Source organism: Mchenga conophoros, linkage group LG19 (genome assembly GCF_057382185.1).
Source record: "Mchenga conophoros isolate Kocher_MC1m ecotype Shallow Benthic linkage group LG19, M_conophoros_male_GT1.1, whole genome shotgun sequence".
NCBI lineage: Eukaryota > Metazoa > Chordata > Actinopteri > Cichliformes > Cichlidae > Mchenga > Mchenga conophoros.
In genome coordinates this window covers 29,517,509-29,544,099 of record NC_140544.1, presented here as the reverse complement: position 1 = coordinate 29,544,099, position 26,591 = coordinate 29,517,509, and the positions used below count along the sequence as shown (strand labels likewise).

The 26,591-nt window shown below is 44.0% G+C and overlaps 1 protein-coding gene across 3 annotated transcripts; it reads right to left on the bottom strand.

Moving 5' to 3' along the window:
• Positions 1-25,041, bottom strand: tmem260 (transmembrane protein 260). Of its 3 annotated transcripts, none has more exons than XM_085256154.1 (16): positions 24,968-25,041; positions 20,275-20,306; positions 18,110-18,261; positions 9,990-10,167; positions 9,781-9,894; positions 9,182-9,361; positions 9,063-9,103; positions 7,671-7,757; positions 6,506-6,614; positions 6,015-6,187; positions 4,571-4,742; positions 3,952-4,091; positions 3,203-3,379; positions 2,195-2,248; positions 1,840-1,924; positions 1-1,726 (listed from the first exon to the last, which is right to left on the bottom strand). In XM_085256154.1, the coding sequence occupies exons 1-16, from the start codon at positions 24,975-24,977 to the stop codon at positions 1,466-1,468; spliced, it is 1,965 nt and encodes a 654-aa protein (XP_085112280.1). In that variant the 5' UTR covers positions 24,978-25,041; the 3' UTR covers positions 1-1,465. The 3 variants fall into 3 exon arrangements, with proteins under 3 accessions (XP_085112280.1, XP_085112279.1, XP_085112281.1); XM_085256153.1 differs by lacking the exon at positions 24,968-25,041 and adding an exon at positions 23,509-23,996; XM_085256155.1 differs by lacking the exon at positions 24,968-25,041 and adding an exon at positions 23,792-23,996.
• Between the last annotated feature and the right edge of the window lie 1,550 nt (positions 25,042-26,591).

The window sequence follows — 26,591 nt, the reverse complement described above, 5'->3', positions numbered from 1 at the left end:
GTAAAAAAATCTTTATTGAAATATTTTAATCTGTAGAAAGCAGAATGACAGTTTCCCCCTTGTTTTTATGTGAAACCAAACCATCTGCGCTACAGCAGGTCGAACCTCATCATCCAGCCAGCTGACAGCCGCTAACCAGGCCTGCGAACACAGAGGGCAGATTACATTCGGAGAAAACTGCACATGCACTCACTGTCCCTCGCTTTCCGCTGGTATCTCAAACAGCAGGCTTCTTCGGAAACGTTTTATAAAGCTTATGGCAAAATGCTGATTTGACCTCTGCACAACAAATTTCATGGCACGAGGTTCATTAACATCAACACTAACATTTTTAAAAACAGTGTGTAACTGATGCGTCAGATACAAGGGCGTACTTCAGGGGTGTTCTTCAAACAACCCCGGTCCAGTCAGACTAAGTTTGACGGCACCTCTTCCCGACATTCACAGACCTGAGATTCCATTTTTCTGTGAGTCGAGTATTGAAAATCTTGCGTATCTGCGTTTGTCCGTGAACTTTCCATGACTTTGTGTCTCTCTAATGATCAAAGCATTTTGCTTTTCAGTGTGCCGATCTGTTTATCGAATAGGTTTATGAGCAATTCTGGCAAGGAGAGGGGGCTGAGTGGAGATTTAAGCATGTTCTCACACACATGCAGACCCAAATCAACATAGATGCCCACATGGGCACACGCACGAACGCACCTCTAAAAGGGTCCCTGGCATTTTGACATTTCACATTTCATTTAAATCCAAGAGGGATTACCGCCCTCATGTTAGGAAGGAAGAGAGAGAGGGGGGGGGGGAGCACTCATCGAATCCATTAGTTTTAAACATTTAAAGGACCATCTAAGATAGACTGATGGAAGGATAGAGGGGTGGGTGGGTGTGTAGGGCTGCCACTGATGTGGAGTGAGGCTGCGTGGCACAGCACAAGTCTGTCCTAGATTAAACAGCCGCTCTAATCCCCCATTTCTGCCCCCAAATTGGGTTTCCCTCAATCTCGGTCTTGCCATCCTAATGTGAGAAAAAGAAGTAGAGCAGAGGCTGAGGCAGAATAATCAGCACGTTAAAAGCTCTGAGAGCAGAATAGGAAAAAAAAAAGGGGGGGGAGAACGAGATGTAACGATAAAGCAATTGAATGGGTGACTTTAAGAGAAGCGTGCAGAGCTTGATTGAGGTCAGGCAGGGCTTCCTAAAGTCATGCCCTGCCGCTGGTCAACTGTAAACATTCATCAAATGAGACGTAGCACAGTGTTAGCTCTGTTTGGTAACTTCAAACAAGAACTTATCCACCAGCATTTCCCTTCATTTCAAATTCTGACATACAAGTCCAATTTGGCACAGTACATTTAGCCAAACTTAACACCAGTGCACCAGTCTTGATCCACATAGAGCGTCACCTTAAAACCACACAAAGAGGCACATTGGCTCAGCCATAATTTCCATTGTTCCAGCTCCGTGGATCTTATGGGGTTTGCCTCCGGCTCTGTCGGAATCTGTCTCTCTCTTGGAGCAGGTGAGTAATGGCTGAGCGGATGGCGGGTGCCTGGGGATCAGTGGGATCCTTCTCTAAGTAAAGACTGAAGTGCTGGACACTGCAGGTCAGTAGGCTGTCTGCACTGTAACCCCTGTGACCGGAGCGGAGCAGCCTCTCGCAAGCCAGAGCCAGGTTCTTGTCCCAGTTTGGAGGATAGTCGGAGTGGGCCTCAACAATCTCCTTATATAGCTTCCCGGCAATTAAAAAAAACAGAGATAAACATAAAAACATTCATGCTTTTCCTGATGCATTTTAATCTGCCCTACTGTGGTAAAGTGTTTGCAGGTGGGGGTCAGACTCACAGTGTAAGACAGCTCAAAGAGGCGAGCTTTCCCCTCTCCCTGCATCCTTTCAGCCAGGTCAAACAGAAAGAAAGCCGTCTTCATCCTGAAACAAAGCACGCAGGCTCAGGGCTAAGTGCTGGATGGATGAGCCATGCAGATCTACACTCTCAGACGCACCACTCCAATGGAGTGATTTATGTAGAAGCCGGCACCAAATACATTGTACGTGTAGATGTTTTACCACACAAGACTGGTTTATGGAGATGTTCTGGTGGGGCAATATGCATCGTGACACATCTTTTTATTTACGCTCGAAAGTATACATCCACTTCAAACAAGAAAACTAGCATCCGCTGTAAAGCATTCAGCATACCTGGCTTGCCACATCTCTTCATTAGCAACACGCTCCCAGGATGCAGGATGGAAACTGTTCATACATGGGGAGAAAAAAAATCATTTCTTTATCTAATACAACCTTCAGGCACCGCGCTGGCTTATTCACAGTTCCACTAACTATAAATGATTATTTATGTGAATATATTGTTCCACTTGGCTGTGCAGGTTTTGATACACTAAACATCAATGTTTGCTGCATAAACATTAAGTGACTGAGCAACAATACCAGCTAGCACATTAGACATGGAGTAAAACCACATCTGCCTTTTTTTCCCCACTTTGTTGACTGTAAACACTTGACCTCTTCTTCAAAAGAATATTTTAGCAGGGTTTCCGAGCTAATATTTGGCTTGTGGGCATCGGCAGACACGCTTGTCGTGAGGGTGCGGGAAATAATGTCACAGTATTCAGCCGTGGATATCTGAGTGAATGAAGGGCTCCTGGCAACAGCAACAAAATATGGAGCTTTGACTAATTCCACTTTTGACACAGTTATTGACAAAACGCAATAAGAAACTCATTATTTTTCATCTTCAGTCTCATTTCAGATGGCTAAGGGCCTAATGTCTTGCTCTGGTAAAATTCACAAAGAGCTGGATCACAGCATGGAGAACAGAGGACAAGCCCACTGAGGGACGTTCTGTGGAGTCTGTGGAGGGACGACTGAAGACCACAGAGAGAAAAGTGAGCACTGAGATTTTTTCTTTTCACTCCAAAGGATTTGTTTATTTTCTTGGCCAACAGCAGACCTTAAAAATTAAACCATGCTAATTTTTAACCATTTAAAAATCAGCGACGCTGAAATGTTATGAAAATTCGAATGAAGATCAAAGAGATCTAACTTTTCTAAAAACATTTAACAGGTTAGGTTGAATTTCAGAGCAATGAGGATAACATGACATCCCCAACACCAATCTAAATATAAATTATTTTAATAGTATAATCCAGGCTGAAATACGCATGAAGGTAAGAGTTAACTGTTAACCTGTTGTGTGGATCACTCCAGTTATAGATATTGCGTGTACGATGAGCCCACTCTTCAGGGTGAAACTGCTTCTGAACGGGCGCTAAGTAGTCACACACACCCAGGGGCCAGCGGGAATAACTGTGTTCCCAGCTCAGGTCTCCATCAGGAAGCCCGATGCAGGCAAACACATCCCTCCTGCAGAAAAACAGAGACAAACTCTTAAATAGAGGCGTGCCCTCAGTTTTTATCTCCGGGTAGCTGTTTATAATGACACACACAGTGACAACATGGAGACAGAAATTTCCTCACATCCCAGCACCTTCTAGGTTCCCATCAGCCCTGCGCTTCTCACAGACCCCGAGGGTTAATCCCGCAGGTCAGTGTTGCCCCCACAGAGATACATATATGTTGGCCTGGCAAACACTGCCCCCTGGTGGGCTTGGTATTAACAAGGCACTATCCAATTTCTGGATCTCAGTTCCTCCTGAAGGAGTGAATCATGGGAGCAGCAGCAAGTCCACCAGAGACCGTTTAACCAAATCAAGTAGATTAGCTGACTTTTGTAGTTCATCAGACTCCTTTTATGGCCTCAACAGTTCTGTGGGCTTATCTTGTGCTTGCACTGTGTCGACCATTCTGCTGATCTCTGCCTCATTAGATCACCCACTTGCTCATTGTTGCCCTCCCAATTCACTCACTCTCTCTCTCTTTCCATTTAACATCCTTTTATTCCCCCTCTGCTCTTTTCATGTGTCTGAGACACTCACTGCGTGTTGCGGGACAGAAATTGATCGAGACTGAAGGTGCCTTTCTCCTCGGGGTTGACCGGGTCCCACCAGCGGCCGGGAAAGTGGATCCCAGGGTGGTGCTGTGCCAGCTTGGCCACATACCAAGCATATGTCATCATCTAGTGAGAACAAAGAGCACCACCAATCCCAGAGAAATATTTATAACCAGTCGATTATCAGTTAAACAATCATCAGTGCAATTAGTTTAAAGGGATTTTTGTGTCATTATATCTTAAAGCAACTGATGAATCATAGTGATAACATATACAAACTAATAAGTATATAAGACAACACAACCAATTTATAAGGCCTCTACTTGCTGACTTAAGGGTCTAATTTATGATTTTCAATGAATTTCTTTCAGTTACCACAAAGCTGATTTTTACATTTTGCCAAAATATGTAAAACATTATATTATCATGAGAAATCACACTTCATTCACATTTTGTCCTTTATTTTTTAAATCTCTTTTGAATATAGTGCGGTTTTAATGGACAAGAAAAATAAGACAAAACAATTTCGTCATAAATAAAATTCCTTAACTTATATTATGAAGGAAAAATCTTTTCAATACAGGGAACAGGGAAAACCTCCTGACCTCCTGATCAACCAGGCGTACATCAGGCCGTACGCCCTGGCAGTAGTGCAGGTATCGCAGAGAATTTCCAGGCAGATCTCCTCTGGTCAGGATGATTGAGTCTTTGGAGAAGGAGGCCAGAAGCTCCCTGCCGAACCTCTCCACCACAGTGTTCCCACTCTGATCACACTCCCTAAGATCATCAGCACATATGCAAGCAATTACTCTACACTAGCATCAAAACAGAAGTTGCATTTTCTCCCATTTTAAAAATGGTTAAACACATCTTTACCCCTGCTCAGAAGTGTGTGTGAGATGTGTGCAGCAGTGTATATGTGAGTGTCTGTAGGTACGCTTTCAAGGTGCTCTGAGGGTAAGTTGTCAGTGCCCCCGCCCCTTCCCCTCACTCTAGCTGCCTATCTAATCGTGGGGAGACAGGTGTGATGGGTCTGACAGCACAGGCCATGCTCTCCCCTTGATCAAAGCCGCTCAGTGATGGCTGTCTGGCACTCCCCAGCGCTACGCTGGTGTAATCTGCCTTCTCGGACAGCTAACATCTCAGACTGAGCTCTGAGAGTAGAATCTATGTGCTAACCGTGCCTCTCTTTAGCCCCTACCATGGGGTGAGCAGAGAAAAACCTGACATGTGGAGTTCAGACCTGCAGTATGAAGCGCAGAGAAGCAAAAGAGAAACAAATCAGGTTGACTCAGGAAAAACTGTGCATGGGGATTTTAGAAGGAGCTAGAAGAGGGGAGTTTTTACATCATTTAAAGTTTACAAAGCAGAAGTATTTAACTTCATTCTTCATATGCATTTGGGTTCAGTGTAGTTACTGCAACATGAATAATGTAAAAACATTAAATTGACAGATACATGGATTGCAGAGTATCTGAAAAGAAACCGTAAGACTCGAGCAGTCGGACACAAAAACACTATTAGAGCCTGAAATCACTAATAGCCTGTAGAAGAAAAAAACAATGCAGCTACAATAATTATGTCCACTGTGATCAAAATCTTTGCTGTTAAGAATTAGTTTTCTAATTGTCTCCAAATTCAGACGTTACAAAGCCCTAACTCAGCCCTTTTACTGCAAATATACAACAGTGGAAATGGAACTGTAAGGATTTTGTAAGGAGTTAAAGTTCGGAGCGCTGGATTTTTAAATTAAACAATGAGAATACATTTAAAGTGCTGCCTTTGCGTTCCTTTGGTAGTGTCTTCATTCACATGCAGTGCAATTCTGAGGCCGGGGCCAAAATGAGTCTAACTGCAACAACACAACAAATCTTCAAATTTAAAGTCAGCATTTTAAACTCGTTGCTTGAAATCTACCATTTTAGACTTGTGCAATGAAAACCACTGTTGCACACCACAGTAATTCCTGACTGTGTATCGACAGCACTGCAGATTTTCATCACACCAAACAACAGCAAGCTTGTTACTGTTAGCGTGTGCAATAGTCACCTGTGATTGGTGTGCACCATATGTGCCAGCAGAGCTGCAGTGAAGACCCAGCCTGTGGTCTTCCACAACCCCCCATAGCCCAGCCTCCTCTCCAGCCCAGCTAGAGTCCAGCTCAAGCCGAGGCCTGCCAGCACACACACTGCAGCATCGCTCTGGAGCCAGAAACGCTCAACCTGCAGGAAGTGACCATGCAAGTGTATACCACACACACACACACACACACACACACACACACACACACACACACACACACACACACACAGAGGCAAATAAGTGTTTTCTGTAGTTTTTTTTGCTTTGTTTTTTTCTGGGTTTGCTTTACCGTTGGACCAGGATCAGCATCAACATACAGTACGCTGCTGTCACTTTGGTTTTATTTCAGAATATTGAAAACTGAGACAAACTTGTAATTCAATGCTGAGCACAAGGTGTGATGCTTCAGCTATGATATGAGAAAAGATGTCTGAGAACATAAAAGTCTTATAGCTCACCACTCCGAGCAGTAAGGGTCTGCTAATGTCCAGGTTGGCTCTCCATGCAAAAAACAGCGAGTAGACCACCAGCATGACAGTTAACAGCCAGGACACTGAGCGACACCTCCTAGGACGGGACACCTCGGGTTATTCAGCGCACAAATATTTAACCAGCTTTCCTTTTTTTTCTGCATGCACAGTCTGCCATTTCCATATTTTTAGTCTAATGTATCACTTTGTCTATTTACTCTGTAAAAATATACTTGTTTTGAATAAGTCTGTAAGAATATTAATGCACGGACGGGGATCACAAGCCTGAGAGAAAACGTATCTGCCAGCAAGCTAAGAGGTGCATGATTGATTTTCTAATGCAGACTGAGTCATAATGAGCTGGTGCCAACCGCTGAATCACAAACTCATTACAGTACAGCTGTAAAACGTTCTTATACACCAAAAAGAAAAAATTTCCCCTCGTGGCAAAAAAATAAGCCATCGTCCGAACCTGAAGAGACAAGCTTTCAGGTTTCCTGCCAACAAACTGATTTGCTGATCTCCGTCAGCCGGACACTTATAATCACTCAAGCTTTTCTTGATTTACGTTTTCCTTACTTACAAGCACCATAGCTAAAAAGCAAATGAAATCATATTTATAACCTTACACTTTAACATGGGGCAAATAAGCATTTGCCGGGTTTCCTTTGGGCAATCTATTAGACGACCTTCCTCTTCTTCATCATCTGTCTGTGTATGTAGCCAAGTTTATTGAAGTGCACCTCGGGAGAAGGGGAATAGCTTGTGCCCTGCGGGGCTTTGGGGCATTACTGGGGCTTTATCAGCTCCACCCAACAGATCCCAGCAAAGGCTCTCCTGTAATGAATTACAGGATCACGCTGCCACATATAGATGCATACAGGCAGTGATTTACTTGTACACACAAACATGATTTTGAAAATCCAAAATACACATCAAATCCTCTTGATCTGAATGTGGAGCGTGGTGACAGTTTGACAGTTAGGTGCCTCAGTGTTGTTTTGTATTCTTTTTTTCTAAGATCAGCATTTTGTCAGTGGTTTTGTTCCCCGTCTTTTACTCCAGGGGATTAGATTTTTGTAGTTGAAGTGGGTGCTGAGATGTGCGTGACAGAGTTTGGTGTGTTGCACGCTGGCATCCAACTCATCCTTACCTGTCCAATGAGGAGAGCGCAAAGCCCATTCCTGCCAGTACCAAGACAGGAAGTGAAAGTTCTGCCAGGGAGTGGTCCAACTGAGCCCTGCACACACAAACACACACAGAGACATGACGGACACCGAAGACAAGCTCAAGTAGCCTCCCTGCTACTGAACTCAAGGACACCAATTATTAAATGCCCTTCATCCCCTATCAAAACAAACTCCTTGGACTGTGCACTCCTCCTTTCAATCGGATTGACAGATACGAATGACTGTGTCATCCACCCCCCACAGCCCCATCCTCTCCTCACAGCGCCTGTCAGTCACACAGCGCTTGCTCAGAGCGGAGAGATAGTTTCCTGCCTCTTCCTTAATACCCATCTCTATTTGACAGCTTATTGAGTCTCTATATCTCCCAATGTACACTATGTGTGAATGTGCTCATGAGCGTGTGTTCGTGTGTGTGTGTGTGTGCGTGTCAGTTATTCCAGTGGGTTTACGTCTCCAGTGCGACATGCCTGTCATGTTCGCCTCTCTTCCCCATCTTGAAGGTGTGCTTGTCCATCAAGCAGCAGGGGTGATGGAAAGGGGTGGGTGCTTGGCAGAGGGGGGGCTGGTAGTGGGGGGTCTTAAGACGCACACGCACCCCATCCCGTCAGCTGGAGAAAGATACCAGGAATGGGATGACTGTGGTTGTGGTAGCAGAGGGAAGCAAGGGAGGGAATGGGGTGGAGGGGGTAGAGGTGCTAGAGTGGAAAAATACAATTTCTCAAGCTCTATTGCAGTGTCTGTCATCACAGCTTGTCACGCTTAAACACCAGAGCTGAGTGATCATTTCAAACTGCTGGAGAAAGAGAACACAGTGATTTGGCCCTCTAAGCAGGTTCAGTTCTGCTTTGATGGGAGAGAGTGGAATGGGAAGAACAAAAGCTGCTGGGGAAAGTAAGGGAAGAGATGGGCTGCAGAAATGACTGTGGGCCCTTATAATGGCTTGGTGTGCGTGTGTATGTGGCTAAACCTGTGTAAATCACCAGAACCATCGCAAAGAGCAGTTGGGTCTTCCATCTCTAGTCCCAAACGTGCCCTCACTGTGCCTCAGATCAAATCGACCTACTTTCCTCCCTTCTCCATCCTAGATCCTACTGTCTAAATAGAAATGAAATACTCAAATCAAACATGCTGGGCAGTTTATGGATGAGAAACATACTGTTTCCTGCGAGACGGACTAAATGTGCTGCTTTGGCCACAAAAACTAGAAATTCAGTGATGTTACTTTGTTCTGGGAAACGATGATGTGAGTTTAGCTGATGGTCATTATACGCATTAAATGACCATCTTGTTGTGCCGTTTACGATATTCAGACCAGGAAGTTTCACGTGCAAACAGCAGAAAGACTGTTTACTTACTGCAGCATTGTGGTCAGGTTAACCGAGCTTTCTGTCTTTGCCTGCAAAACAAAAATCAATGTAAGCTAAGCCAACAGGGTCAGGGTCTGTTTAAATGCAGCGAGGCAAGCAACACTTACCAGACAGAATGTGCCATATTCAGCTCGCAGCAGGTGGGTCAACAGACCCGACAGGGTGGTCTGGTCACCCCAGCTCCAGTGGGCTGTGTTGAGGTAGGATGAAATCGGCAGGTAGATGTACGGCAGGAAGCCAGCGAGGAAACAGAATCCCAGAGATACAAGGCCACGCAAAGACAGCTCCTGTTTAAATACAAGGATAAGATGTTCTTAAATTCATGTTGTCCAAACCGTGAGCAAGAAAGTAAAATGGAACGTGTGCGTGTCAACAAGACTGGAGAGCCTTGTTTGGCCCTAAAAGCCCCTCTTTTCTTAGACCAACAGTAACTTTGAAGTTGCGCTAATTTCCAGCTTCATATATTTAGAATTCAGAGTTTAAAACAATCCATATTTATATCTATCTTAAAGCCATTTTAGCTCCTCTCCCTTTAAACCAACTTCCCTCTGATTGGCTGCACCTCACAAACAGCAGCTTTTAAGAGGATATGAGAGGAAAATATCTTGTTTTTGAAGTCTTTTTATTTCTGTCAAAAAACTGCACACAGCCTATTTCTTCTTTGCCATCTATAATTCTCTTTATTTAAAGAGACCCTGTGACTTACCTTTTGAGAGCACAGTCGGTAAAGGACCCAAGGAATGATGACCAACACATACAGCACCAGTGTGTGCTGGTTACAGAGCCCCAAGCCACAGCATAATGCCCCCCAGTGTGCAATCTAACAGGGACAACCAAAACAGTGCAGCATTGTGCGTTTACATTGAATAAAACATAACCTGTGTGTTGCATCTGTTGTGTGGTGTTTTGAGTTACCTTCTTCCTCTGCGTGGCATTTTCAGCACAGCGGAAGCTGGCGGTCAAGAAGAAGAGAAGGCCAATAAAAAGGTTATTGAGGGTGAAGACCTCTGCCACCATGGACCACTGCCAGCTGAGTCTGGACACAGCGAACAGCCCACCAGCCAGCACTGCTCCAGGACCAGGACCTGCCAACCTGAAAGTGTAGAAGAAGAGGGTTTTACTCTTTAGAAAGGACTGCATCGGAGGACAATGACAAGAAGTTAATTACAATCTGGTCAACTAAATTAACTATTGTACTAATTTAACCATCTGGATATTTCAGTTGTTTAAAACGACTGCATTAAAATGAACCTCAAAAACAGTATTTCTAAAGGCTGCAGAACTTAAACTGCTTTTTTCAATTTTTTTTTTTTTATCTAAGCTGCACTGCAACGACACACTGAAAAAAAAACAGAGAGAAAATAACAAAGTCAGCAGCTTCACACAAATTTTAAATGTTGTTGTCAAAAAAGCCACCACTTCCCTATAACTAATTTGGGGACCCATTATAATCTTCCTTCTACCCAAGTTTGCTTCTCGGACAAGACCTTGAAAAACACTCAGTGATTTGGGGTAATTCACATATCATGAGAAGTCCCTCTCGAGCAGCCGGTTGATCTTGAACAGACTGGCACAGAAACCACCGTGGTGGAGATAGCACTTTATCCTCAGCTTCTTAAATATAATGTGTGCACAAAAGTTTTCCCCTTCCTCCTCTCCTGTACTGTCTCCGTCTCCTCTGCGGTAATTGAAGCAAACTTGGGATAATCTGTCATACGCTAAGACCCACCACTTACTAAACTGAGAGACAGAGGGGGAGAGAGAGTGAGGCGACAAATGATGGGGAGAAGGGAAAGAAAAGGAAAATAGTGCAGAAAAGTGTGCATTAAAGGGGTGAGACAGTGTGCGGGATGTAGGATGAAATATAGAAAAAGGAAGAAAAAAGTTCAAGAAGAGAGAGGGGAAAGAAGAGAAAAGGAAAAAAAGGCAACCCAGTCCCCAGCATGCTGGCTCTGAAATATGAGCAGGCTCGACAATTAGGGAAGTCAGGCAGTATGGCCCTTTCCGCCATTGTGTGGAGTGGCTTAGAGTCCTCATCAGCCTATCAGCTAACTGACAGGCAGAGAGCTGCTCTATTCAGCACCGCAGATACAAGCTGCAGGCCAAACGGCTGCCAGGTCCCTTATGACCCCACAATCCCTTGCCGGTGACAGCTTCAAGCTCCATAGCAAATTAGGCGCTCTCACATTACAATCGCAGAAGACAGATTCCATTAACGGTATCTGAAATTGAGTAGAGAGCAGGCCCGTTATCAGACCTGACTCATAAGCACCGCCATTAATCACAAGGCATGATACCATTTATACATTTCCAGCTCTCTGCCTGCCGCTGTGATAGTCAGCCACAAAAGGCCTGATGAGACTTAGGCTAGGGGAACAATGGAGCTTTCTGAGGAAAGCGCGGTAAATCAGGAAAAAAAGGAGAGCGAGAGCGAGAGAAGGGTGGAAAAAAAAAACTTTAGCTTGCTGACTACTTCCCCTTTTATTCTTGGGTTTTCTCTCTGCTACTCTCCACTATTTTTTTCTGTGTTCTCTGTAAGGCAAGCCTGCTGAATGAGCACACGTATGTGTGTGCGCATGCACTTAATGGGGTTGGGGGGTTGTGGCGTCTAGGAGTGGGTCTTAATAAGCGATAGCACCGACTTCCTCGCTGCACCGCTCCAGGAATTAGTTGTAACTTGAAGGAAAAATGAAGAAGGGTGGCGTTTCTAGAGGGGGGTGGGGGGATGCAGATGGGGACTTTTGTTGAGGTGCAGAGACCTCCCGCACCCATTATTTTACCTCCTCACATGACAATTAACCCACAGCTCATGCACCTAGCGGGGGGCTGGTTTGGGGGTGGCACGGGGTGCAGAGCAGTCATGGGGGTCCCAAAGAAGGGGTTATTACACCAAGTCTGTTCCTCCTTCTGAAGCTCGTCTGATAGCCAGCACTCGTCACATATTCAAAGACACACACACAGGCACACACTTCTGTTCCTGAACTTCTTTATTCTCCCTGAGTGCCTGACAAATCTCTCTGTTAGAGCTTGTCAGTCAGTAAGAAGCCAGTGATGTGTGTACAGTGCAGCCTGTAAATGACCTGTCTGTCTGCGCGGGACCACCTGGGTCCCAGTCAGCCTCTCCACAGCTCATTCTCCAGGCTGGCTGCTCGCAGGGCGCTCGGATAAAGCAGGACACATTTTGACACCAGTGTGGCCGTGTTCCCTGTTATCACGACTCAGTGCTGTGCAGGATGCTGCCGCTGTACTGAAATGTTGTGGCTCAGTGACAATGGACTGGTTGGGACGTGGCAGGAGAATAACACGGCTGACAACGAGACTATTCAACCCTGAACTGATCCAACCTGCCAAAAAATGCCTGCGTCATCACTTGGGTAATTAAGGAATGACCAATATACTTAAAGCCTGAAACGAAACACAAACTTGGAAATAAAGTAAAAAAAACTATCCATAATTCAACTTGAATAATATGAAAGAGGAGCACAGGCTGAAAAGGGAGGATTAAAGGTAAATAAAAAAAAAAATGACAATGATACGAGAGACAATGTCCCCTTCAAGGACACAATAAAGGCTCAGTATAATCACTTTGAAGTGTCAAAATGAGAACCTGCCTCATTTACACACTCGGTTCTACAGTATGGGCCAGAGACATGCCAGCATCGGCCGTCTGCGCTAAACAGCATCACACAAAAAACCTACACCAGCACTCTGCACTGAATGAAGCTTCACAATGGAGCTGGCTAAGAGAGCCGCTGTTACACACCACCCCGGGGAACAGACAATACCACAGCTGTGCCATCGCGGATCAACAACGCACTGTTCTCTAACCGAGTGGTGGTTTGGGTTAAGCGGTGCTGGAAAACAATCACACATTCCTGAAGAGGGTAAAAAGCCCGAGAGAGAGAGGGGGTGGCCTTGCTCGGGCTGAGGCTGAGGTTTCCAGCTGGCCCGAGCAAACACCCCAGGGCTCCCCTCTGGCCGGGACACCAGGCAGGCTATTTAGCAGCTATTATATGACAGGGGTATGATGTATTGCTTTGAAGTTTCAAAGCCAATCTGCAACTGATACACAAACATTAAGGGATGTCAGTAAATCAAAGTATTGGCTTTGATTTAGTACTACTAAATGACCCAATGTTAATTTTCTTTCAGAGGAATTACATCATGACAGTACGATCGAACTGTTTTACGATTTTATACATTTCTGCTGTTTCGAGTTCATATGGGTTAAGTTCTTTTGTCACATGAGAGCAGAAAGATTTGTAGATTTCTGGGTTATCAACAAAAGATGCACTTCAAAAAACACGACACTGGAGTTTAAAATCTAAAAAAAAATATGCAATGTGCAGTATTACATGTAGAGTCAAGAGCTTAATTCATGCTTGAGAGTAATTGTTGTTGTGATTTTTATAAATTCATCATCTATCAGCTGCACAATTGTTTAGGTATGCAATGCTATATTTATTTTATATGGTTATTTAAACAGAAACATAACAATCGTGTTATATGGTGATATTACTGTTGATATTAGTAATATGGCAGCACTGACATCCATACAGTTACCCTTTCACTTCCCTTTAATAGATAAAATATTGATTATAATTACCTATCATATATATTTTAACTTTGCTAGCTGGTGGAATGACCACTGGAATGACGGCTGTTTATGATATGTTTCCTGATTATTTCATCTTAAACTACAATAAGAACTAACTGAGAAAATCTGATTTCTAACTGACGTCCACACTGTATGTTTCAGGAGGGGAAAAAAAGTCTATCAAGTCTCCAAACCAAGCACTTCCCCATCTTTCCTTCCCCCGTGCGGTGTATGAAGAAGACGCTGTCTGTTTGCGCTGAAAGGAGGGTAAACACGGGTCCTGGCTCTGCCGCTCAGACACCCCTCCTCCAAGAAAGCGCTCCAGCGCTACAAGTGCGTGTAAAATTAATCACCACAATTCTGTTCAAACAATGCAGCCACTGACATGACAATTTCTCCCAGAATGCCATCTTAATCTCCACCCAACACACAAAAATTACAGGAAGAGGGGGGTGAAAAAAAAAAAAAAACAATTTAGAAAAATCCCGTGTTTATGCAATTCACTGAATGCCATTTTTTATTGCTGCTTTTTTCCAACAAAGTCATTAGGCACACACCAGTGATACATAAATGTTGCTGTATAGATTCCATTAACTAATTCTGGGTGAATTGTAATTGCCGAGTCTGATCCGTCTCTGTGCCTGGTGCCTTATTAAGACTGCCTGTGGTGGGTGAGGAATGTAATATTGACGTCCGAAGCAGACACAATCTCGGGCCCACGGGCAAAAGGAATATTAAACTGGTACTGTATTCTGCTGTCTATCTAGCCCTCCTCCCTCCTCCGCTCTATCCCCATCCCGTAGCCAGTAATGAGGAAATAACATCTTCATTAGACATCTGTTTAACTGTATTAGAGGATGAGTCCTGGGGGAACCATTGGTCATGCTGAGGAGGGTGGGAGTAAAGGAGGTCTGTTGGACTACAATGTGACGGATGAGATACTGCAGAATAGGAACAAAAGGTCCAGCGATTGAGGCCTTTTAAACAGACAAACTTAAAATTGTCTTCTGCATTTTCATAAATAAATTTCAAAAAATAACAGTAATGGGTGTATTCTCTATGGATACTTGGGCTGAAGATTTTATCCAAGAGTAGCAGACGTGAGAGGGAGGGGCATCCTTGCCACCTACAGGAAGAGGTGAGAGCATTACCCAATAAAACAACTCTGTTCAGCTGTTTTTTGGATACAAACCCACATCAGTGGTTGCTAAAAACAATTCCCCCACACGTCGCTCCTGACACGACCTCAACAAGACACACACAACCCCACCCCTTTGGAAAAACAACCCACCTGAGCAAGGAGAGAAAGCACCATCGGGACCATATGGTGGAGGTCCTTATAAGGAGCTGGGGATGCAGCATGCGGCAGGGGATGGCACCACGCCCACCCTCCCGTCCACTGAGGTGTCAGCTGTGCCACATGGGCTAGCTCTTGGCAGGGGAGCCTTTCGCAGGTGTGCGGTTTTTCTCTCGAGGGCCGCCGGGGAAAGAGGGAGGCCAGACACGTTTGGTGTGCTTCAACGGGCCTGTTATGTAATCATGTGATCAAACCGAAAAGTGCTGATGACTGAGCGGGGCGAAGTTGGGGGGGTTTTTCTGCTGTGATGGCTGTCAGCTCGCTAACGTGTCTGCTCGCGGTGTCTCGGGATAAGCTGGGGAATGGAGAGAGATTCCTCTCAGGTAGCAGAGATTCAGAGCAGCTTTAGCAGATAAACTATGAAACGAGAGAGCACAAAATACAGAGCTGTCTGGATTATCCCGCTACGCATTCCTCCAGAGACTCACAGCTGAGGCCTTTAGCATTCCACCAGCCAAATGTTTCTCTCTGTGAACCTCCAAGTGCAATCGATAGTAATTATCATTACGTCCACCATCCTCAAAGGCTTGTCAGGCCGTGGTGTGAAAACATAACAAGACATGCAATTCGGCCATCAAACTATATGATCAAGCAAAGAAAACTGTAATTGACAAATCAAAGGGAAGCTAAATTTAAGCTACATTTAAACTTATGCAAGAGAGAGAAGTGGCTTCCAAGCCTATCAACTTACATTCCCCCACATTAAACACGGCAATCTGGCCGACTAATTTAAATTGATACATCAAAGGCTCACAATGTTGGGTATATTCCAGATGAATTTCAAGGTCTTACCATTTATTATTTGAGAGAAACTGACTTCGAGTACCCGTATTAACTTCAAAATATTTTGCCATCTGAACATAATTTCACAAAGCAATAATTTGTTTGGGAGGGTGAGGTCGGCCTATTTCCCAGCAAATGAAAAGCAAAAAAATGAGAAGTAGTTACAAAAAAAACTGTTTAGGAGGGCCAACAAAGGGACAAAAACAACAAATGACATTTAAGAAATTAATTATGTTGGGACACAGCACACTCACTACAAGGGCAGAGCAGGTATGAACGGCTGGTCAGTTTTGGCATTTCATCTGAGGGAAAGGCCTGAACAGAGGGTCTCTGCATGGCCGTGGCATTTATGCCAGTATTGTTGACAGGGTTAAATCACACAAATGCCCTGCACGCCAGAACCAAGAAGCAGGTCTCGACCATCCGGGAACCCTCGCCCAGTTCTCTCATCTTTTGCCCTCTCCAGTAACCCCCCAGTAACCTGAGTGTGCCAACTGATCCACAGCCTCATAGCTCATCCCAGTCTAGGCCCTGAACAGATAATGACTAAAACCTTTTATGCTTATTTCTCTAAACTGGAAGCGTAGATTATACATTCACACTTAAGAGCTTATATGGTGTAACTGGATGAAGTCCTCACCACTCATCAACCCTAGCTGGCGGTTGTGGGTAAGGGGGGTTGCAGAGCCTTTTAATGACTTTTTACTTGACCATAATCCACAACTGGATCTAAATCCCCCGAGATTATAAACTGGGGCTACGGTTAACATGCAAAATAGGAGCCAAATATCAGCAGACAGCATGGATATTTTCGGCCCTCAAAATAACTGTAAATGTCTGGCCAAGAACGGAGTCCAATCAAAAGCCTGAATACCAGGGAAGCAATAAGGATGTCCAGTTAAAGCATGACGAAGAAGTGCAGTGTTTTAACACCCCCCCCCCTTTTTTTTAACCCTCTTTTTATTGTTTTGTCCTTTTTGCCTTGTCCTGGGAACACTGGTGAAAGCTGGCAGCCGTTGGTTCACCTCTCAGAGACAGTAAGACAGGGCAGGGTCTAAGACTGATGCAGTCTGGGCTTAAGGCCAGTCCCCTGGGTAGCTCTCCCTCTCCAGTCCCTGCCCTACTTCAGCAGGGATGACCCTGTACCCTGACCTTCTCCAGACCTCCTGCCACATCGCACACACTGGCCAAGCACACAGGAAGCCGGCCCAGCACTGCACACTTTATAACACACACAATTTCATTTTCACTTGCTGTCCTCCCGCTATCACAGAGTCCTCACAGCCTGCCAAGGTGTGCAGCAAGAAGAAATTACATCATATTCAACAATTTCTATTCTGGAAATAGTAACTTAGAAATATATGACATGATTGGAAACAGCCCAGTATGCACAAAGAGGGACAAAAAGGTAAAATGTTGACACTAAGCTGCCACCAAAATGCAGTGTGGAAAATGACTAAAATCAGCAAAAAGTGTGATGTAAGGCAGTCTGGTTAACCATGCAAGATAAACACACAGACAAAGCAGGAAGGGGTAAAATACTCCTTACATGATACGGTCAGCAGCAGGCGAAGCTGCAGGGTGGGTAGATGGCAATGCGGGGACCGTAAACTGTGTTTATGACTGAGCGAGGGGAGAGGTAGTTGACGAGAGGGGAGAGGGAGGAGCGCAGAGAGTGATCCTGTTCCTCTCAGACCCAGGAGGCAAGAAGGGGAGAGATTAGAAATCGTGCCATGTCAGGATTGGGAGCATGCTGGGCAGTGGGGGGGGGCAGAAGAACAGGGATGTCAGGTTTGGGGGGGTGGAGGGCACAATAATTGGGATATACATACACATACACGCATTCTCACAACGGGTGGCTGATAGGTAAACAGGGAGGGTAAGGTGCTGGGAGGGAGGACGGCGACTGGGTTCTGCTTCTGAATACTGAACAGAGGATCAGGGAGACCACTGCCTGTCAGTCAGGGCCCAAAAATACCACTTTCTGTTCCAGACAGCTTCACGATGCAAAAAGTCAGTAGGGGAATGTTTAAAGACTGCCGCCACTCAAAAATGTCTTCTTATTATTGTTACTTCCCTTGATGTGAGTTAGTCACCAGAAGGCTCCTCTGCTGAAGGAGGGAGGCTCTTTGTGCCTTCCTTAAAGTTCTGTTTGAGAATTTAGTACTTCAGTTACTGATACCTACTCGATTGCAGAGTGCACCAATGTAATTTTTTATACAATAACTAAAATCCCAGAACAGAACATAATGCATCGAGAAATTCTGGAATTGGGAAACACATTTTTCATATGCCTACCTGCAGACAGTAATGCAGAAGCCACCACAAGCTGCAGCCCCCAGGAGGCTACTCATCAGGTTAACGCTGTGGGCTGGAGAGAGTGAGGGCAGCAGACGCATAGCCATGTGAGCCAGTAGAGTGAAGAGTGGGTATCCTGGAGGATGGGCCACCTAAAGACACAAAAACAAAGACAAGGGCCATTTCACACGTGAACTTTTTATCAGGTGCTCCTTTCTTACATGCAGCATGTAGCTGGAGATGCGTTCTTACTGCTATACTAGAGGAAATACTCCATTTGGTTTCGGAAGGGAAGCAGCTTTGATAAAGTGAGTAAGGGGCAAAAACACGTGATTCTGCTCACTACTGTTAAATTCAGTGATCTGCTATTCACACACTGGCACAATCCCAGAGATCTGGCAGGCAAACCACTGATGTTTAGAAAAAGAGCTGCAGTATGTGTAAAAATAGCTCACAATGTGATGCTATCACAATAGGTTTACCACGATGATGATTGTATCACAATACCTTATACATTAAGAGACAATAATCAATGATATATGCACCTTAACTGTGCAACTTTAAAAAACAGAAGACAAATAGAAGAAAAAATGTATTTATTCCCTGCAATGTAGTGCCAGTGTGCATCACTATGAATTACTTTTACTCCATTTCAGTAATGAAACTGTTTAGTTTTTCAGCTCTCTTTTCCCCTTTTAAATTTCTTCTTCTTCAGCTTCTGTTTTCCCTTAATTATGTGATAAGCGCTGGTAGTGACTCCGGTACATCGGGACTGTGTGGAGAGTCCCTACAAAATTTACTTTTAAAAACTCTGATTTTTAACAACAGTGTACCATATCTGTAATTCTATCGCACAAGAAAGGGATTTAATATATTGCTGTATCAACATTTTATCCTCAGCAGGTAAGCACACGTGAATTTTGTGAGGAGTCAGAAACATCCTGCTTGGCTTTACTCTGACTGTGCTGTCATACGAGAGCCCTACACTCCCTTTCTTTTCCCCTTTTCTCACTTCTTTGCTGCGGGCCTCTTCCCAAGGACAGTGCAGCTCCCTAGAGCCCGTGGTATAACACGTGGTGCTCGCCAGCCTCAACCCCCAAACCACCGCAGAGCCGTAGTCATTTTCGCCTGGGAGATCTTGGCAATCGCAGCAATTAGCCACTAAGTCTCTTCCACCCAGATAAGGACTCAGTCATTAAACACAGACTCATTCCCTGGCACAGATAACACAAAGCATGCAGGCAGTGAGAAGGGGCAGCTCTTCGAATGAACAGAAAGCCGAAAGGTGAGAGTGTGACTGACTCACCAGTTACCTCGAACACGGCAAAGGATCTTTTTGCAGACATACAAACAGCTTTGCTAAAATTTGAGTGAGGAGCTGGAAATGGAAAAGGCGCGTCGCAATAACTCGATGAGCAAAAAGCGAGGCTGTAAATATGAGAGAAAGAGAAAAGCTCCAGCAGCGAGAGTGGTGAACTAAATGGTAGCATCACGCAGGTGGGTAACGTCACCAAAATGAAGAGCGATTAAGAGCATGAGGAAGGACTGTGTGGGCTGACAGCAGTGTACAGACATGCAGCTAAAGGACAGCTGAGCGATAAAGGCCACAGGGAGCAAAGAGAAGGAGAACTCTCAAGCTCTGGGGATCAGAAGAGGGGGGCCAGCAGCCTGGGTCCCAGAGATGGCCTGCAAGGCCCTGGGGAGGCCTGAAAGGCAGACAGGCAGGCCACACGGACTGCAGCACTAACGGCAGGATTACTGGCATAGTGACACCGACACAGCCTCCCTAAAAGGATCACAGCGGCGTAATAAACTTTATTAAATAATAAAACTTATTATAACTGTTAACCCGATTTAGTTCATTCTTCGCGGCTTACACACACACACAAAAAAGAGGGGTGGATATAATAAGCCTTATACCGTACATAAGGCAAAGCCTACAAAAGCCATCGCCTTACCATTGACTTTAATTGGATTTGAAAAACGGGTTGCAAATTATAGCATTCTCTACTTGCAACTTAGTAAAATAAGTGTATAGAAAAGAAGGGGAAAAACCTGTGGACTGAAAGTAAATTAATCTGCTTTCTGCCCATGCTTAATTAAACTTCCTTAATGCTTATAAGAGTTAATGAGTGAATTGATTAAACAATACAGCTAATACTTACCCCCAGCTCACAAGCAGTGGTGATCAGCTCTCCTGTGGAAGAGAATAGGGGAGGAAATTAATGTAAACCCAATAATTATTATTAAGAGACAAGTCTGCTCCCAAAGTTTTCCCAAATCAAATACTTGCACTGGGGTTTTGCATTAATTTGCCAGGATCAAAACCTGCAAATCTTCCCAGTGTGACATTTCCTAAGCGGCACGCTCATTCTCTTCATCTTTCACTTCTCCCCCGATGCCTCCCTCCCTTCTCCGGCACATACACACAGATATAAACACACGCACATACACACAAACCATTAGACTCCCCCTCCAATGCCTTGTCACACAAAGACACACATATGCAGATCTGAGAATAATGCTTCCAGTCCCATCCTCCCCATGCATTAGGGTCCTTTCTTCTGCTGCTCTACGTGCCTCTCTCCTGCTCCCACACTCCTAATGTCTCAATGTCTCGTTTAGTCCGTTGGGCACAAACAGAAAGGCTACGCCGGTGACAGTCACAGAATGAAGTAAGCTGTAAAAATAAAAGCCGGCTGCACAATTTTTTGACAAGCTCTGTGTGAGGCGCAGCACAAAGTGAAAAGAAAACCCCTAAAAGCTTTTTGAGGGAGCTTTAATGTATCTGGGCACCAACCCATTTGTGCCAGAATACACCCAGAGCATTTCAAATTATACTGATTTCTCACCCAATGTTTGCATCTCCCACTCATGAAAATTGAAATTTGGTTCAGATTAAATGACATTGATAAATGTTTAGGTTCAGGACAGCCCCCTCTACTGGTACCAGACGGGTAGTCCCTTCCTCCGTCAAACACATCCAATGAAACGCTGGCCTTGTTTCTTGCAGACTCTATCACTTTTACAAGCTATGTCGAATCCGTAAGACACTACACGCTGTTTCAATCTGAGCAGCTGTTGGTGCTGTTACATATATTTAAAAACAAACAAACAAACATCTGCACAGTAGGGACATGAGCAGGGATGCAGTAACAACCTTTACAAAACAGAAGGGCTGGATTTCAGATGGCACTGGTTTCCTCTCATATTTTGCAACCTTGCTGATACAGTGAATTACGATGCCTAAATTTCTGCCACATGAGGAGCCCTAACTCTTATCAGTCTAATGGACCATGAAGTCAGAACTCCTCCACCTGCACAGCTTAAATGTTTCCACAGCTCCATTTCACCTGGCATGAGCCGCCAGCTACCTGCCATCATTTAACATCACACTTTCTCATCCTTCATCGGCTTCTCAATTTCACTCATTTTCCCCTTAGAAGTGGCACACTTTTACACCATTCAACACTGAAACTCAAACTAATACCAAGCCAAAACATCCATCTCAGTGCAACAGAGATGCAGTTCTGCAGCCCCAATACTAAAAAGGGAAAATATTGACTCAACGGGGTAGCAGCATGGGTGCCAAGAGTCTTTGTGATTGTGGAGCATGGGCACCCACACCAGTCTTCCCATAATCCCCATCATTTCCACACTCCACATTCCTAGACAACAGCGTACCCGCGGGGCTGCGCTCAAGCCTCTCCAGGGCACATCACACCTAAAGAGATTAGGACACAGAGACGGAGACCTGGAGAATTCGGAAGGGTGTTCAGCTGGCACTATCAGAGCGGGCATCCTGCACCGTCCCTAAACACTGTGGAGAAGGGGCTGGCCATTTTTTCAAAGGCCCTGTTCGTTAGACAGCAGCACAACCAGCAGGGCTACTCAGCACTCCAATTGCCCGCTCTCGCTTCATCTCTCCTCGCTTATATCTGGCCGAGCTTTTCTTATGCTTTCATTCTGCAAAAATGCATTCCCTTCTGCAGCTCGCACGCCAAAGCAGTAAAAACCTAACAAGCAGAGCCTTCATGCCCTCAAGTCCATAATTTACAAGTTTGTAACCTTGGTATCACTTCTAAACACTGTTTGTAATTGTTCAAGGCACTCCTTCATAAACTGCATTACAAGAATGTTGGGAAAACACATCGGAAGGTACTGAGTGGAATACATTCAAGTCCACAGTAAGCCGTGTTAAATGTAAATTAGGTTTATGCATGCACACAAAATATTGAATTTAAATAAACAAGGACAATTATTTGTAGTGAGTGGCTGTCAACAGTGCTTTGTCAGCAATTATGGTGTCTGTGTTACCCAACAGTCAGAAAAATGAAAAAATGCATAAAATGTGGAGGAAAAGTGCAATTAGGTGTGAGTCAAACATGGTTTGCAAAAACATCTAGCAAACAAAAGGTTGCTGGTTCGGTCTGGCGAGAGACACAAATACCTTTTGGGATTGTATCAGGAAGAGCATCCGTTGTTAAAAAATTAATTAATTAATATGTCACAAAATAAAATGAAAATGTTAACAGTTCTGAAAAACATAATATGCAATTATTTGATCTATTTTTTTTTTTTTAATTGCAATTTTATATTACAGTACCATTGTACGTATGTGTAGCAGGTAACATTGGGTCAAAGCATATTTTTATAGTAACGACTGAATCACATTTAAGTCATTAAAATGTTTCCTTTTCATTCACTCTTAATAAAAATAGGTGTGAACCAAACTGTGACTTTGGAGAACTGTTATACCTCTACAGACTTCAACGAAATCCAAATAAGTTATGTTATAGAATTACAAGTAAACAAGTACAAGTACAACTAAAAGCAGCTGAGTTTAAAGAACAGAAAAGCATAAGCTACATTAAACTACATCATCCCAAATAGGACAGGAAATTGTTCTTTACAGCACCACCAACTTACGTCAAGATAATTGACGTTAAGATATTTTAAAAGAATAAGAAAGAAAACAAAGAAATAAATACAGATAGTCGTGTATATTTTTGCATTATTTGTTAATTACAGTGACTGAATATTATGAAATAATGCCTTTTGTCTTTACCAGTCAGCGTTGATTCCAAAATCAGCCTTAAACACTGGAAGTAAAAAAGGTATTAGTGTCTCATTTAGAGGTTTTCGTATTTACCGCGGACGATTTAAAAACATGAATGAAAGAATGATTCTTTCAATTTATATATGTGTATCTCAAAGTCTGGCATGTGTTTGTTTACGTTGTCACGTCGACAAACGTCGCTTTACCTGCACTTGCAGCACCATGGACAGCACCAGTCAAGCTGCAGCGGTTTCATCAACAAGGTGCAATATGATTGGCTCCCGGCAACACAACAAAGCCACGTGACCAAATGAGCGTTAGCTAGCCTGCTAGCACCAACCTGAGTCTCCACCGGGGACCGTCCTCTGCACACAGGGCACATACAGAGCGGCGACACAAGCGACCACGGTGCCTGTCAGTATCCAGCTTGCTCTGTGCTCCGCGGACATTTTGTTTCTTTCAGGGGAAATACGGACGATTTTCACTGAAATGTCTCTTAACTAGCGAGCTAACGTTAGCGTCCATGTATTCCAGACCCTTCGGGGTATAAATAAAACTTTGATCTACGTCTAAAACGATGTTGGGTAGAGATTAAGTAAATTTAATTTAGTTCTAAGTACAACCTTTGCATAGTCTTCAGCACACTTGCAGGAGAGTGTGCTGAGTTAGGTCCTTCCTGCCCGCGGAAAGTAGCAGCCACATTCACGCCGACTGGCTAACCTCGCGATATTACCGGACACGCTTTCCTCATAAGTTGCATTACTCATTGAATTGCTGTTTCTTGCTTTGTAAAGGGAAACAAAAACGAGCGTTTCAAATGAGGACGACCAGTGTTTTATCTCGGACGTGTTGGCCAAGCAACATGGTTATGACTACTTCCTGGTTCACTCAATGTCATTCAGGAATGTACATCAGTCTTCTTTCATCACTTGTATTCACAGAGCTGAACGGAGAGGGGTTGGGTCTGCATCTTTACGCTAGCACGACAGTTTATTTTTCTGTCAAAATTAGTCTAAAAATTGAAAGCCTTTCCTTTTTGCGCTTTACTCATAAATGTAAAAACATACTCAAGTTTTCAGGTTTTCTTCCAAGTATAATATTGTGTGCTAAAATGTACAGAAATGGAAAGAACTCTCAATCTGGCTAACTTGTAAACTGAAACTACATATGCTAATGAAAAGTATGTGTTAAAGTCTAAAGGTTCAAACCAGCTGTTTGTGATTACTATTCATTGCCAGGCACCATTTTGAAGGATCAACATGCAAATATGCATTTTCTAATGCATATGATTTCTCAGTGCATTTCAAGAGCTTTAGTTGAGAGGGACTGCTGAGTATCTCAACTCAAACATAGCCTGCCTTCCCTCATTTGGAGGGGTTGTTTTAAGCCTTACAGTGAAAATGGCATTATTACTGGATTAAAACATTATTATATTAAAGCTGTTACAGTACCTGCTTCAAATGCACAATTACGTGCACAGTAGAGCACTAGATTATGCCAGAAACAAGATACACGAATTTGTAAATGTATCACAAGTGTCCATATTTCACAGGTTGAGAGGTGACTGTAATAAAGAAATTGCCCTATTGAACTGATAATAATCCCAGCCCACCATAAATGACTCTGATCCTTCAGTAAATTGAGCCCTTGGTGAGGTGGAGTGGTGTCAGCACCTAACCAACTCTCAGATGGCTCTCTAATCCTCCCGTCCCTCTCACCACCACCCTCACCGTCTAATCAGACTTGAACACACACATAACACTCACACCCATCTGACACACACAAACCAAAGTACTCACCCTTCCTCATACTGGGGCTCAGCCATCTCTTCAGTGTGATGTCACTGCTAATCCAAGCTTGGTTATCCACTGGGGTGCAGTGCTGGCAAGAGGGATGTGGGGAGGAGATGGGATGAATTTGTGGTGGTGGATGGTGGGGGGTGAGGGGTAATCAGGCACGTCATAAAGACTTCTCTCTAAAACCATCACTTCCATTAGCCCCTACCACATAGAAAGCTAGTCTTGTACCCAAACTGTACACATATGCGCAAATGCTCATTGGAGCGCCAATATGGACACATTTCAGCTCTGATATTTGAGATAAAACACAACTGTAGGCACATTCGCAGCCATGTAGCTCATATTTGGGGCACAGAGAAATCATTAGAGAGCCAGCTGGATTAAGACCCACCCCCCCCCCCACCCCCCGTTCTATCCCATGCATTCACAAAATAAACGCACGGCCTTTATATTGACAGCTTGTCCAAAGAGAGGAATTACCCACATGGTTGAGGCCCTCGCGCCATATGGCGGCAGGCTATTAACAAACATTAGTTGACTGTAATAGCAGCAGTATTAAATTCATTATCTTTTTCAGATTGTATGTGAGGTGTGTGACTTTGTATGCGTGTGTTTGTGTTTGTGTGGAGTGCCCACACTGTGTGCCAGCGTGTGTGATTAGAGAGTTCTAATGTTCCAGCTCTGGGGATTTGTAGCATAAGATAAGAAAGGGCATTAACGGTGAATTGTGACGGTCTAGTGGAGCAAAACTGTTGTTTAAAATGTGCGTATGCTTTCTTTGCCGAGTCCTTTTTACATGAAAAATTAGCATTTTGTCTCAGATTTTTGTTGCTGATTTTTTTTTTAACTCAATGCTATACATACAGAAAAAGAGCAGCCACGCATGAGAAAGTGGCTGACTGCAGTTCCATCTATTTGATTTTGTATTTTCCTCACTTAACCTACCACATATCTGTTTTAATCTTACCTTAAGCATCCTTGAAATGAGGTGTAATCCACTTAAGCCCGTTTGAATCTGCTTCACAGCCATATTACACCCATTCGTCGACTCATAAACATTCTCTCTGCTAAACAGCTGCACATTGGCGGTGTCCACGAGCCAAATTGTACATTGTGTTGACGCAGAAAGATTAAAACTCTGCAGTATTTGCACTTGCAAAAAGAGCAGCCATGTTTACTCAACCTTCTCTCGCTTACAATCAATGGGCAGCATGCAGACAGGGTGAGAAATAACTGGATAGGATGTACTTTTCATAACATTGGCTCTGTGGGCCACTGCAATGCATATGAAATAAAACAATCAAGATGCATTTGATGTGCGCACTCTCAGCTTTAATTGAGGGGGTGGAACAGTTTTATACACAGCCCTACCACCTCCTCCCCCTTTGCCAAAGTCTCAGATGCAATTGGACAAATTAACATAATCATAAATAAAATGCTAATTTTTAATACGTTGTCAAGAATCCTTGGCATGCTGCGCCGATTGGCTGAAGCCTGGAACCCACAGACATTAACCGGGGGAGTGGATCTCTTGTTGTTGTTTCTGGTTCTTTCTGACTTATTTGTCTTCATTCAGATGCATGCTGTTAATATATCAGCCCATGGATATTAGTGTACAGTGAGC

Coding starts and splice junctions, on each gene's coding strand:
- tmem260 (XM_085256153.1), bottom strand. CDS start 23,617: ATGTCCGCGGAGCACAGAGCAAGCTGGATACTGACAGGCACCGTGGTC. Junction 9,895..9,989: donor ATGCCACGCAGAGGAAGAAG/GTAACTCAAAAC, acceptor TGTCCCTGTTAG/ATTGCACACTGGGGGGCATT. Junction 2,249..3,202: donor TGGAGTGATCCACACAACAG/GTTAACAGTTAA, acceptor ATGTATGAACAG/TTTCCATCCTGCATCCTGGG.